Raw genomic sequence first — 13,213 nt, 5'->3', positions numbered from 1 at the left:
ACATGCAACTTAATTAGCTGCAGGCAGCAGTAACCCAAGTCTGGTCTGGTCTGTGATATTTGTGGCAAGACTTATCTGAATGTTATCGGTGTTAGTTGGGCTTTTGGCCCGGTCAGCAACAGCATTGAAAATCGCTCATACGCCATGTAATTAGCTCTGTAATAGCCACATCCGCCTCCCGGGCCTAAGCGTTTGGGAAATGCCTCGTTTGGCCAGTTCTTGCACCGTCATCGGCTCTGGTTTTTTGTGGGGCGTGTGATCTCTGCATTGTCTTATTAATTTTAATGGCTGAATTATACAAAACTCGACGCACTAGCCGGTTGCAGCTTGCCTTCCTTGCCACACCACCCAGTACCCAGTACCCCGTCGACTTCCTCAATTGCGCACAATTCGAACTCGACATCGAGCTGTTGTTCTCAAATCAAATTTCTTGTAGGTATTTCGTTATACATTTTTTTTCTTGTACATGAATTTAATGTTTAGCTGGGGCTATCATTAAGTCTAATTGACTTTTTATAGTTATCGGTGTTCTCAGCTTATTTCTGCCTTTGTTTTGTGAGAAATCCAAATGCGGAGCCAGGTTGGCTGCCTAGGGATGGCATAGGAACAACCATATTAATATTCATTTCAATATTTCAATAGAGACATACGGAAAACTTAATCTACTTGCGGTCATATTAGACTTCCAGTAATTTCAGACCCTTTCCATAACGCCTCACTAATCGCCATTGTATCTTGTCTCACCTCTGGCAGAGATAAATATGTATCCACTGGATACTGCCCCCTCACAGGTGTGTGCAATCATGCTTGGATCTCGCCCAGTAATTTGATTTCAGCACAAGTTCAGGGTGAGTAACCACACAAGTCACCGAATTGCTCTAGAACAATCTCGGATCTGAGAACAATCAGAAGTAGCAAAAAGTGAAAGTCAAATTAGGTGCATTAGAATCTAATGAAATCTCAAAACAAAGGGGTAGAGAGCCGATAGCACCCACACGAAAAGAGGTAGTACTATAAATTCAATTAAAAGTCACTAATCGAGAACAAATAATTTGGACAGCCCCTCGCATAAATCTTTGTGGTTCGGTGGCCAAAAATAATTTGCATGCACTTTGGCGACACACCAACTTTAATTTACGAGCACAGAACATGGGCGTTAGTGTTTTTTGTTTTGTTTTTGGCCAATTTGAACTCCAAGCTAACTACTTAATTATGAAACAGAGCTCCACTTTGAGTATTTGCATTGAAAACACTTTGCAGTGAAGCTGTCAAATGATCTGTGACCAAAATAGTTTAGGCATTCAAGAGATTGATCAAGAAGTATAGAGCTAGGGAAACCAAAACGTGCCAACAGCCATTTGCGCAATGTCCCCGCACAAAAAGAACTTCAAAGCGAAATGAAACCAACTTTGCAAATGATAATTGTTGGCCCAACCTCGAGCGAAACTGAAGGTAACACAGCTCTGGCCAAGTACAGTAGCTGCCGAGGAGGGCTGGCGAAAAAAATAGGGGGTATAATCCACCTTAGCTCACTTTAATTCCATTAATGAAAACATAGCTCTCTGTCGGCGAGTATTTTTCTAGAGCTTTTCTCAGCTATGTCTGGGAAAACAAATCGCTGATTGCTACCCTAGGAATTCAGTCACGGCATGATATTTGCGACTCATTAAAAAATATGGCTAATTTAGTTTGGCTTTTAGAAGAGAATGGAAAAGGTAGAGGTTTAATATTTGTTTTAGGTACAAAGTTAGAGCATAAATTCTATCATAAGTGTATAATATATTAGAGACTAAGTTTATGGCAATCTATACCTTTAATAATAATATTTTTCTTAGGGTATCTCACTTTGATAATCCCAAAGCCAGGCTTACATATTTTTCTAGCCATTGTTACAGTTTCTTGCCTGGCAGTTGTCAACACCGCGGCTGTGGCAGTTGTTGCTCTTATAATTAATCATTTAAAAACAAATAATAATTGTAGCCAGACTCGCATTTTACATGGCAGAGTGTAATATGTGCACGACATTGTGACAAAGGCTGAAGTAAGCACGACCTTGACCGAGTGGCGGACACCATGTGGTATACTTAATACTTAATTGGCCACACTAGAGTCACAGATGGTAGTCACCTCAAAAAAATACGCTATGCAAATTGCCGAGCCACCCAACCAACAATTATGTAAAACTATAACAAATTAAATAATAACTTTTTGCGGTCGCAAGGTAGTCAGTCAGTTGCCCAAATGAAATGCTAACAAAATTCCAGACTTGGGAAATTTCCTTCGCCAGAATTCGCCCAGAAAAATCACATAAATTACGAAAGAAAAGACATATAGTCGAGGGGAGTTGGTATGACTTGGAAAATTGACGGCTTTTAATTTCGACTTTTGAATGATTTGTTGGCAATCAAAGTTTTTTGGGCGTCGCTTGGGAAATGCGAATCCAACTCGACCGTATGCTGTATGGTATGGAATCGAATGTGGATATTGGCCAATGCAATTGGGAGGCCATTAAAATGCAATTACAGGCCAACAGAGCTGACCACCAGGCCGCAAGACCTAGCCCAAAACTGCACCGCAGAGTGGGTGGTTATATTTGTGGATGTGGTTCGATCGATATAGCCACGCAATTTGGCATCCTGTTTGGTGTCAATCAAGCCGCATTCGATTTAGATTTATGCGACAATTTGGCTGATATTTGCATAACGCCTCTGGCCGAAAATCACGAGGTGTTGGCTTGGTGAAGGGTTTCCATTTTAGCTCAGGTTAGTCGGCACTAAGCTCCGTTGATATGCAGATATTCCGATCAGCGGCCAATCAGATGGCCAGGGTCAAAGCCAAAGAATTGTCGCCAGCAGTAATTGTTTATTGATTTATGAGTCATAAACCTTAGACTCTAAGCCGGGCTTTGTTCGCCCTGGGAGAACTCTAAACTTTGTGATACAAGACTTTGATATAAGAAACACCAAGGCCCGACGTCCAATATTTTGCAATTCTTTTCGCGCCTTCTGTTCTGAAAGATTTCGAGATATGATCGAATTAAGCACGGCTATTAGGAAATCTGGCAGGCCATTCGAAATGCGCTGAATATGATTTAGCTCTGTTTCCAATTGATTTTCCTCCTTCCACCCAAGTTACGCATACGCCATGTGCGCGATAACAAATCAGTTTAAAATTAATGCATGCAAAATACAGGCAGACCGGCAGGCAGCTGCTGTTTTCTTGGCTCTTAGGCGTAAACTGTCCAATCTCCCCGCTGTTAGCCTGGCCAATCTCCACTCTCTGTTTGTCAGTTATTAAAGTGAGCAATTTTTCACGGAGCGCTTGAGTTTATTTGGTGCGTGGAGAGGCAGCTCCGATTGATCATTTGCATGTGCAACAGCATTTTCCACACCTACGGATCTCTCTATCGGTAATGAGCTGTCAGTCAGTCAATCGGCTGCTCAAGCTGATTGATAATCAAGTGCGTGTTGGCATTTAGAAAGGAATTAGACGTATTAAATTGGATTAGAATCAAGCCAAAAGGATATGGAGCAAATGGGGGTAGATTATATAGCTTATATCTTGAAAAATATGGAAAATTTTCCCTTCAATTTGAAGATTATTTAAAATATATAATAAAATGTTTAATATATAAACTGAAAATTAATTTTTAAACCACTTAAATAGTGAACAATAGTTCCATGATATATTAAGTGATTAGTTTTTAATAGTTACTCACTAATAAGATACCAATTAAAGCCGCAATTAAAGTAATAAACTAATCCTAGGTATTTATTTTTAAAAGCTTAAAAACTAAAGACTAGTTAACGGTAAAGATATACCCAAAAGTGCCAGAAACCGTTAGTAAACAATTGCTATTTCCACACAGAAATGGGTATATTCGTTAAAAGTTTCCGCCAGAAAAACTGCAGCCCCATGGAAATCAACAATAGCTGGTAAAAAACTGAAGAAAAAACAACTACAAATTGAATTAAGCAGCCCCAGAGATTTTCCATGAAAACCTGGCCAAGAGGGGGAAAAAACAACGCGTGACCGATCGGTGCGACACGAATGATCTCTTTTGCGATCTGGCGGTCGGCGAATTCACAAAGCTTTGGCAGGGGCGTGCTCCCTCGCTCTCTCCCTCCAACTAGCCCTCTCCCGCTCGCTCTGTTGGCCAGGTTCGTCAGAATATTTCTCATGTTGCGAGTATAAATAACACGGCAACTTGAGACGTCTAAGCATAACACATTCAGCTCTTCAGTCAAGAAGTCGAAGCATTCCAAAAACCAGCAAAATGTTCAAACTGGTAAGCCGAAAAGGATTAAAGGATATCCCTTGGATGAGATTAAAGTACATTTTAATCCGCAGATTGCCCTCATCTCTGCCCTGTGCGCCGTGGCTAATGCCGGAGTGATCGCCCCCTACAGCCATGGCTACGGATTGGGTTACGGCGCCGCCCTGGCTCCGGCCTACGCCGCTCCCGCCGTGATCTCCCACGCCCCGATCATCAAGAGCTACGCTGCCCCCATCGCCGTGGCCCACCCCGTGGCTACCTCCTACGCCAACACCTACAAGGTGGCCACCAAGGCCATCCCTGTGGTACACGCCGCCCCTCTGGTCCATGCTGCTCCTCTGGTCCATGCTGCCCCTGCTCTGCACACCACCTCCACCTACCACGGCTCGTACGGCGGATACGGCAGCTACGGCCTGGGCTACGCCGGCTACGGACACGGATACCTGCACTAAGGACCTGGCCAGCGCCATCTGACCAGCCCCAATGACGACCAGGACGACCCAAACCCACATCCGATGGATAATTCGTACTTTGCTGCGGTCAAAGTGCGGAATTTGCATTTCGTAGTCAGAGGCAATCGCAAAGGCCCATGGGCCTTGAATTGTGTACAAATTTCAAAAGTATCCCCCAGTAACATCCCGTAAACCCAAACTAGAGACAGAGACACCTAGAGACCTTAAGGATACTCCGACTGGGAGGCGGCGAGAGCGAGAGATTGAAGGAGGATCAAGTTTCGTTGATTTTGTTATAGAGTGCAATGCACCAGTGGCTTCGACACTTTCTGTAAATAAACGATAAATCTAAAAAAAGTTATACTAGTATTGATTATTTTTTTCGGGTCAATTAATTAAGAAGTAAATTGAAGAAGCAAGCCTTGGGAAAGGATACATTTTTTTAAGGGATAAAGTGGCTTTAAAGAGCCTTTTTTTCAATCATTACATTAATAAAATATTAATTTTTTGATGGTTTACTGTATCAACGTTTTTTATCTTCTGTTTAAATTGTAACAATTGTTCTTTTAAATAATTTTGCAATTAAAAGAACTCTTATTTCCATATTTTTTATAGAAATATTAATAAAAAAGAAACTCAAAGAATCAAATTATTTTCTTTTTACGTATGAGTCTTTTATGTATTAATTATGAGATCCTTTCCTTTAAAAGAGAAACCAAAAATTGGTTGTTAAATTTCACTAAAATTACAAAAGATAATATAGAAAACAAACTTTATTGTATCTAGACTGTATCTAGATTTTTTGTATCATACAATTATTTTTTATATGATTTTCATATTATAGTAGCTAGTAACTATTTATTAACTTTTCTCGCATTAAAAAAAGCTATAAAAAACAGTCTTTCAAAGTTTTGTGGGAAGCACAAAAAGTAAATTATTTTAGCCCTGCATTTTTTAAATTGTTTGACTTTGAATCGTTAGTCAAAGATTAAAACGAATGGTTACATATAAATTGCCCAATTGCCAGTTTTGACCAGTTATTTCCAATTAAAGAAGCTACTAGTTTTGAAAAGCTGAGTTACCTTTACCAGAAATCAAAATATAATATGTTTCCAACAATCTGATAATTTAGTTCAGGAAACAATGAAATCAGCCCATTGAAAATTACACATTCAGAACCTTTTAAAGTAAATTAAAATCAAATTCGAATATTGACGAATATTTCACACCAATCGACCTGTTTGTTTTTCGATCGCTGAACCATTAATTCACTTCACCACCCATTCCGCATTCAATTGCACTTCAAATTAATTTTTCTTGAGCAACTCTAGCTGGACTCCTAACGAATCCCGTCGAGTGTTTTGAAATTTCTGAAGGAAAAAACAAAATACCGAAAAAAATTGTTTTATTGCAACGCCTGCCACCGGACTCCCTGACTCCCCGCCCCCTGTCCACCTGGAAATTATCATCGCGGACAGACGAAAGACTCAAGCGACAAACGCGTGCGCCCGTCAACAGGTTGACCGGCAAAATTTGCGCCAGGAGGGGGAATGGCCAACAGCTGGGAGGGGGGCACTGCCACAGTTTCAGAAAGAAAAGTGCGTCGAAATATCTATTTATTAATGCCTGGCCAAATGTCTCGACAAAATGCATTTTGCCCAGTTTCGCAAGTGAAAAATTAGAGCACATCAAAAACTGACCAAAAGTGAATTGAGTCACTTAATTACCTTTTTAGCCAGTCGGCTAATTCTGGCCAAAAACACTCACAGACATAGTCCCATAATTCATGCGAAAATTGAAAAGTCTTGTATTGATTTTAACGCCTGCAGCATCAAAGTGGAAATCAATTTAAAAACGGATTTACGGTGGAGTTGGCTAAAAAATATTTATTATTTATAATTCATGGCGCCCATAACAATAAGCCATTGTTGGTGGCTCTTCGACCTTGGCAAGTACGAAGCTCAATTGTGTCCAAGACTAGTTTAATTTGTCTCGGGCCGACTGCGAATAAATTATGTCCCGCGATCATAAACCATATCATAATTACACAGGTAAGTCTGGCAAGACGGCGTTACCGTTAGCTAGTCATGCGACAATTTGGCAACAACCTTCGCCAATTTGGCAGACAAAGGTGGGCAGAAGCCGAGGTGCTTCCTACATCTCCCAGGCCATTGAATATTCATTCCAGCCGCGAGTGACGAGTGGCACTAAGTGGATGCATTTTGTGGCAGGTGCTCTCATGGCACACTTACTACAAAATGCACCTCCCAGCGTATTCCCACAGCCTCGCCAATTGAATCCACGCACACCTGCTGTTTTTCCCTCTCTTGAGTTTTGGCTCAAAAATCTCGGATTGGGTTTCTGGGTATTCTTCTTTGAGTTTTTCTGGCTAGCCATAGAGTATGCTAAGCTTAATTGAATTATTCATGTGGAAAATGAGTTGCTTTCTGCATTTTGCTCTGCTTTGAATTATTAACAAGCCACTGCCCCAAGAACGGGGGCAAGGACCTCTGCTGGGATGCAGGACCATCGCATCACACACTCCACTCGTGCCATCCTGGGGCACTGCAATTAAAACTAGCATTGAAATCCGATTCTGGGGGCGAGACTCCGGGGTGGAGGTTGACACAACAAGATAGAAAATTAATTTCAGAGGTCAAACTAGTTCCTGGCCAAGCCAGGATCCTTGCCGTAGGAGTTGCACGTACTGGGAAATGCAATCGCCGGAGCGAGCATGTGACCTTGTGAAAGGACATTGACACCTCCGTTATTGATTATTTAGTTATTGTTTCTGGAAGGGATTTGCACTCGATAATCTGATGCGTCCAGTGCTGGCTTGTCCTTGCCGAGTTCGTTGACTGCCCACTCTGCGTATGAGCAATGTGCCGGAGGAGGATAAAAGTCTAAAAATATCAAATGATAGTTTCATTGATATTTCAATTGAGAGTGCAATCAAGACGGGCATTCATAGGACATCTAAGCTGAGTTTATTGGTTTACTTTCTGAGTGGGTTAGAGAAGAGGATGTCAATCAGAAATAGTTTCAAAGATACTATCTTTCAAAGGCCTTTAAGCTTTAATTACGCAACAAATCATGAGCCTATTACTTGCATTCCCTAAATTTTAGCCAATAACTTGTGTTTATTCAATAAATTGTCAAAATCAAATCAGGTGCGACATCAAAGTCCTGATACGAGCCCCCATTTTGCCCAAATTCGAGGTACTGCCCTATGTCACCCCAATAAAAAAGTTAACTCGCATTTGTCGCTGGGAAACACGTGCAGCGATTTAGGGAGAATTACGTTACAAGGATTGCTGCCTGAAGGAATCGAGCCCTCCCAAGCACCTGTTGCCAACGGCACAAAGGCGATGAAAATCGCTTAAGAGTTTGGGCGTGTGCTCCACTCGTGGAAAATCGCGAAAATTCGCCTCCCTCTCTTCGAGCAGCTCGTGGCTTTTCAGTTCAGCGAAGGTGCACATATCGATTTTTGATTTTCCATAATTTCCCAGGGCAGTTAAACATCTTGCAAAGTATCCTTGCCTTTGCTGCTCCTTCCCCCACCCAATTTTCATTGTTTTGTTGACAATTTCGATGAGCGCGTGTCGCGCATTTGGCAGCCAAAATTTAATTGGCCGCCCGTGCGGGAGCTTCGCCTGTTTATGACAGATTCGCCTTTTATGTGAGTCCACTTTCGGGCTGCTCGGTTCCTCCGGAGAAACTGCTGCCTGCTTTCGGGCTTTTGCCGGCTAATTGAGAGCTTCCAAGTGCCAGCCCGGCTTTGTTGGCGGTGGTAATAAATCGACTTTTAACTGGCGTGTGATATTTTGGCATTTATATTTCGGCAACGGCCATCAATCAGAGTCATAAGGCATAAAAAGGTGCCTGGAACGTGATCACTGACTCGGTTTGTGTCTTTTTTCGCTGCAACCGAAGGCGGCGGTAAAAGTTAAACCAAAGTTGCAGTGGGCTTTGGACAAATGGGTATGCTAATGGCCACTGAAGTTGGCTGGCTTATCGGGTTGGCTATCAAAAAGATATTGTATCTTAAAGTAATCTGAAAATTATAGAGAGTTATGTGGGGATTTTCTTGAGATTTTATTTAAAGACTGTGGTTTTTATGGTACAAATATATATGTGACTTTTGCCAGAGGAGTATGTTAAGCCTATTATTATTTATATTAAGTTATACATTTTTAATGGTTAATTTTTGTAGAGATTTTAGGATCTTCATAGATTCAAATTAAATAGCTAAGAGAAATAGAAAACTTTCTTCGTTTAAGAAACATTTGTATAATTGGCACCTTGAGCTTAAAGAGTGCTGACATGTTGTACTTAAGAAACCCATTATAAAATAATGAAATGTTGCAACTTAATTAACCCACTTGAAGGTGTGTGATCCGCTTTCCCCCTTCCTTACCCGGCTCCTGTGTTTGATGGGAGGAATTGCAAAACTTGTCGCATGCATTTGCCGCACGATTCGCTTGTCGATTGCACGTCGTGCGCAGATCCCTTAATGGAGTTTTAACTCATCGCCTCTAGTTTCCTTGCCCCTCCACCCACTGACAGCCCCCAAAATTAGCATAATGAGAGCCCGGTACATATATTGTGGTATATAAACCTTCAATGGTCACCGAAAATCGATTCATTTCGTGTGAAAGTGTCGGGCAGAAGTGACTTAATACGGAAATCGAAAGCGGAAGAAAGCATAATGTTCAAAATTGTAAGAGCAAGTGATTGAAAAAGAGTGGTTTAAAAAGTGTATTTAAATATTATTTATTTTCAAGCAGAATATTGTATTATGTGCGGTGCTGAGTGTCGTTTCACCTGCTTTTGGAAGCTTCTTTCATGGACCTCAGCAAGTTGAAGTTCCTGTGGGAGTTCCGGTTCCTGTGTCCGTTCCCGTGCCCTCGCCAGTGGCAGTTCCGACTCCTGTGGCCGTACCTACTCCAGTTGCAGTTCCCGCTCCCGTGGCTGTTCCTGTTTCGGATACCGTGACCGTTCCCGCCGCCTTCAGTGCTCCACCATCGGCGATAGCCTATGCCGCCCCAGTCCACCACGCCCCACCGGCTATATTCAAGTATGCCACAGCCTATGCGGCGCCCCCACCCCCGCCAGTCATCAGGTACTCCCTGGGAGCACCAGTAACCACCACCACCACCACTTACACGGGCTTCGCTGCACCACCAGTGCCCCATTTGGCTCCGGCGCAACCACAGTTCCTCAGCAACTATGCCGCCCCACCGGCATCTTTCCGATTTTCAGCTCCACACTCCTACGGAAGATACAAGCTCCACTTTGGGGCACCTCCGTCCGCCCCGGCTGCTGTCTACGGACCACCCCCCCCTCCAGCGGCTGTCTACGGCCCACCTCCCTCGCCCTACAGCGCTCAGGGCTGGTAACTCAAGACATCCCAGATGCGTGATGATCCGCGGGCTCATTATGCATAACTATGAATGATAATTTCCTCAAATTAGCAATTAATTAAATCTAAATAATGTTGTTATGTTTTGTATTATCCGCGACTCAAAATTTATGCGAAGAACGCGCAGCTTATCGATTTAATTATGCTTATACTGAAGCCCATAAATAATTCAGATGTTTTCATGGTTCCGAGCAATTTTCGGCATCGCCAATTTTGGTCAAAGGCGAGGCCTGACACTGAGAGAGAGCCCCGAGATATAGACATATAATATCTGGCGACTCTAGTCTAGTCCAACGACTCCACCACCACCAACCAACCCCTGACCAACTGACCTAACTCAATAAAGAGCCAAGAGAGCCGGCCAATTGGGTCAACAGTTTAAACGGTTTTCGAGATGAAAGATTACTAACTTGTTTACACTAAAAAAGAAAATGTAGTTATATTATATTTTAAATATTTTCTTTCTTAGCTAATAAATAATAATACTGAAAATAATAATAACACAGAGCTTTAAATCATTTGCCTTTGAATTTGCAATTGAAAACCTTGAAAATAGATCTTTAAATAATAAACAATAAATAGGTGTCTTTAATCTACATAAAATATTGTTTTCTAATCCCTAATCATAGCTTCTCTATTAGCCTTTTACCTATATTTTTATAAACCATGAAGGCAGGTCTTATTTACATAAAAATATTCGCTTTTTGGCACCCAGCTTGCCATTTCCGTGTTCGTAAGTTGTCGGAAAGAGGCGTTAAAATTTGTTTAAATTAGCTTAACGAATTATTAAGTTAAGTATTCAGTCATTTATAATAAATAATTGATACATTTTTTTAATAAAATGCATATAAAATATTTGAAATAAGATAAAATAACTAATAATCTGTTTACAACATGCTTATAAAAGCATAAATGGTTAGGTATTAGAATTCTATTCTTAAAAATATCTCCCCGTTTTTCTCCCAGTGTTATTTAAAATTAGATGCGCATAGATTTTGGCCAGTACCCCCACCGGCTGAGGTCAATCTGCGAAGAGATGCCCCCCGTCCCCAGGAGGGGAAATTGGATCCAACAATCGGGTCTTTAGCATGCAAATCTCGCGCCAATCCGCGTCAAAAGTCCTCACCTCTGTTTCGGTTTTGGGGGCTAATGGCGTTTATGTTTGGGCCGCGTTTCTGGCTCCTGTCACATGACGTTCGACTTGATTTGTGTTTAATAAGCTCAAATGCCATAGACATGCCTGAGAACAGGGGCGGACTGGAAGGGGTGGAGCGGCCTAAACCCTCCAAATATATCGCACTAAGCCGCTGCTAATTCGATATGTTGCATAGTTCGGATGCCAATAAAAATGACCAACATTGATTTATAAGCAAGGCAAGCCAAATATCAATATTATCAATAGACAAGACTGCACGGCAACAGCTTTGTTGAGTCAACTGACAAACAAACAAAGCAAATAAACAAAGGCAACAAAATGCCAAAAAGCTTCGTCTTGGCCTGCACTCAAGCGTTGGCTTAAACATTCACAGCCAAAAAGTAGCATCAAAAGAGACAGAAATAGGGGGGCCGAGAGAGACGGGGCGATTTGTATAGACAGAGAGAGAGGGAGACTGCTCGGATGGTCTGAGAACCGATCGCGCTCCTCGGATACGCATATAAAAAGCATCTTCAGCTGGCTTACAAATTTTAATCAGCTGCCAAAGCTGTGCCAGCGAACATCTTCGATCAAAAAACATATCCAGAGACGGTTAAAAAATATCAATTCATTACTAAGAACAAGAACTATGTTAAAAATGGCAATTAAAGTGAGTGTGTTTTTCGTCGAGTGTGTGTCTGAGAACAGAAAAGTTTAAACTCTGGTTAACCAATTTCAGTTAACCTGTGCCTGGATTCTGCTGCTGCAGTTGGCCAGCTTCGGCCTGGCTGATGTCTCGCACTTGGAATATTCTATTACCCCCAGCTCCCAGTTGGCCTACTACCACTACCCGGCTCCCAATAGGCCGGCAGTGCAGAGGCTGCCACAGCCCCAGCCCCAGCCCCAGCAGCGATACCAACAGGTGGTGGCCAAGGCTCCCCAGCAATACAACCATGTGGCCCGGCAGTTTGCTGAGCCTGCCCTGGAACAGGCCGCCTTTACCCAGGCTCTGACCAGTCAGGGCTATGTGTTCGGAGTACCTTCATCACAGCTACAGGTGGCGCCGCCAGCTCCTCCCCAGCCAATACAGCAGCTGCCCAAGCCATCAGGACGTTCTATTCCCGCCAGTGCCACTGCCACCGCCTCATCCGCTGCCACTGCCAACGCCTTGGATGCCAACTCCCTGAATCTTAAGCTGCCAGTGCCCTTTGGCATTGCACCACTGAATGTGGCACAGTTGCCGCTGCAAGCCGGCGCCCCCTACGCCAGTGTGCCACACACCACAGGACTCACCTCCTACGGCACACCGCAGATACAGAGGCGCTGAAAGCAACTGGCCCTCATTAGCAATTAGAATAATAATAATATTAGAGACAAAAGCCATCCCGACTGATCATCAAACAGCGATGACTGACTTCTCCTCGTAGTGAATACATATTGTTAATAAAACTTGCCATCTAAGCTTAGTTTGGTCGAGAGTGTGTGTCTGGTTTTTATTGGCCATTTTTCGTCTCATTGCCATCGATAGAGAGACTGCATTTGCATAATGGCTTGAAGGTCGCCGGCGCCGGCGCAGACCGGACAGCCAAGAGGTCTCTCGTCCATTGGAAGAGTTACACCTTTCACTCTCCTCGCCGCCACCTTAATAGCTGGCCATTTACATACAAAAATCGGGCCAAGAGATCACTTCATAATGGGCCTTAAACTTGGCATTGGACAACGCTGGGCTGTAAACACAAATCATCCAAGTCGTTGTCTAAGATTATCGACTCTTATTTATGAAAGCCAATTAAAGTCAAGTGTCATTGATCAGATCTGGGTTCTGGGAACGGAACTGGGAATCTGGATCTTTAAAGAAAGATATATATTTCGCGGTTATGGGGGGGATAGAACCTGCTTTCCCTCGCAAACAAAAACAGGAATTTAAA

The 13,213-nt window shown here is 42.7% G+C and overlaps 3 protein-coding genes across 4 annotated transcripts; all 3 read left to right on the top strand.

Annotated features, from left to right (window-relative positions):
* The first annotated feature begins 4,190 nt into the window (after positions 1 to 4,190).
* On the top strand, positions 4,191 to 4,930 carry LOC6493172 (cuticle protein 10.6). The gene is made up of 2 exons (XM_001957161.4): positions 4,191 to 4,288; positions 4,351 to 4,930. Exons 1-2 carry the CDS (start codon positions 4,277 to 4,279, stop codon positions 4,726 to 4,728), a joined length of 390 nt encoding a protein of 129 aa, XP_001957197.1. The 5' UTR covers positions 4,191 to 4,276; the 3' UTR covers positions 4,729 to 4,930.
* A 4,426-nt stretch (positions 4,931 to 9,356) lies between these two features.
* LOC6493173 (extensin) lies at positions 9,357 to 10,988 on the top strand. 2 transcript variants are annotated; one of them, XM_032454459.2, is made up of 2 exons: positions 9,357 to 9,448; positions 9,513 to 10,988. In XM_032454459.2, exons 1-2 carry the CDS (start codon positions 9,437 to 9,439, stop codon positions 10,125 to 10,127), a joined length of 627 nt encoding a protein of 208 aa, XP_032310350.1. In that variant the 5' UTR covers positions 9,357 to 9,436; the 3' UTR covers positions 10,128 to 10,988. The 2 variants fall into 2 exon arrangements, with proteins under 2 accessions (XP_032310350.1, XP_001957198.1); XM_001957162.3 differs by having other exon boundaries at positions 9,516 to 10,963.
* Positions 10,989 to 11,364: 376 nt separating this feature from the next.
* Positions 11,365 to 12,774, top strand: LOC26514874. The gene is made up of 2 exons (XM_014910190.3): positions 11,365 to 11,955; positions 12,025 to 12,774. Exons 1-2 carry the CDS (start codon positions 11,935 to 11,937, stop codon positions 12,610 to 12,612), a joined length of 609 nt encoding a protein of 202 aa, XP_014765676.2. The 5' UTR covers positions 11,365 to 11,934; the 3' UTR covers positions 12,613 to 12,774.
* Positions 12,775 to 13,213: the final 439 nt, after the last annotated feature.

This window comes from Drosophila ananassae, chromosome 2R (assembly GCF_017639315.1).
Source record: "Drosophila ananassae strain 14024-0371.13 chromosome 2R, ASM1763931v2, whole genome shotgun sequence".
Taxonomy (NCBI): domain Eukaryota; kingdom Metazoa; phylum Arthropoda; class Insecta; order Diptera; family Drosophilidae; genus Drosophila; species Drosophila ananassae.
This window is presented reverse-complemented; position numbering and strand designations above follow the sequence as displayed.

Bases quoted from the DNA above. Each gene is read 5' to 3' on its own strand.
- LOC26514874 (XM_014910190.3), top strand. From the start codon at position 11,935: ATGTTAAAAATGGCAATTAAA. The intron at 11,956-12,024 runs GTGAGTGTGTTT...AACCAATTTCAG, and splicing joins TGTTAAAAATGGCAATTAAA to TTAACCTGTGCCTGGATTCT.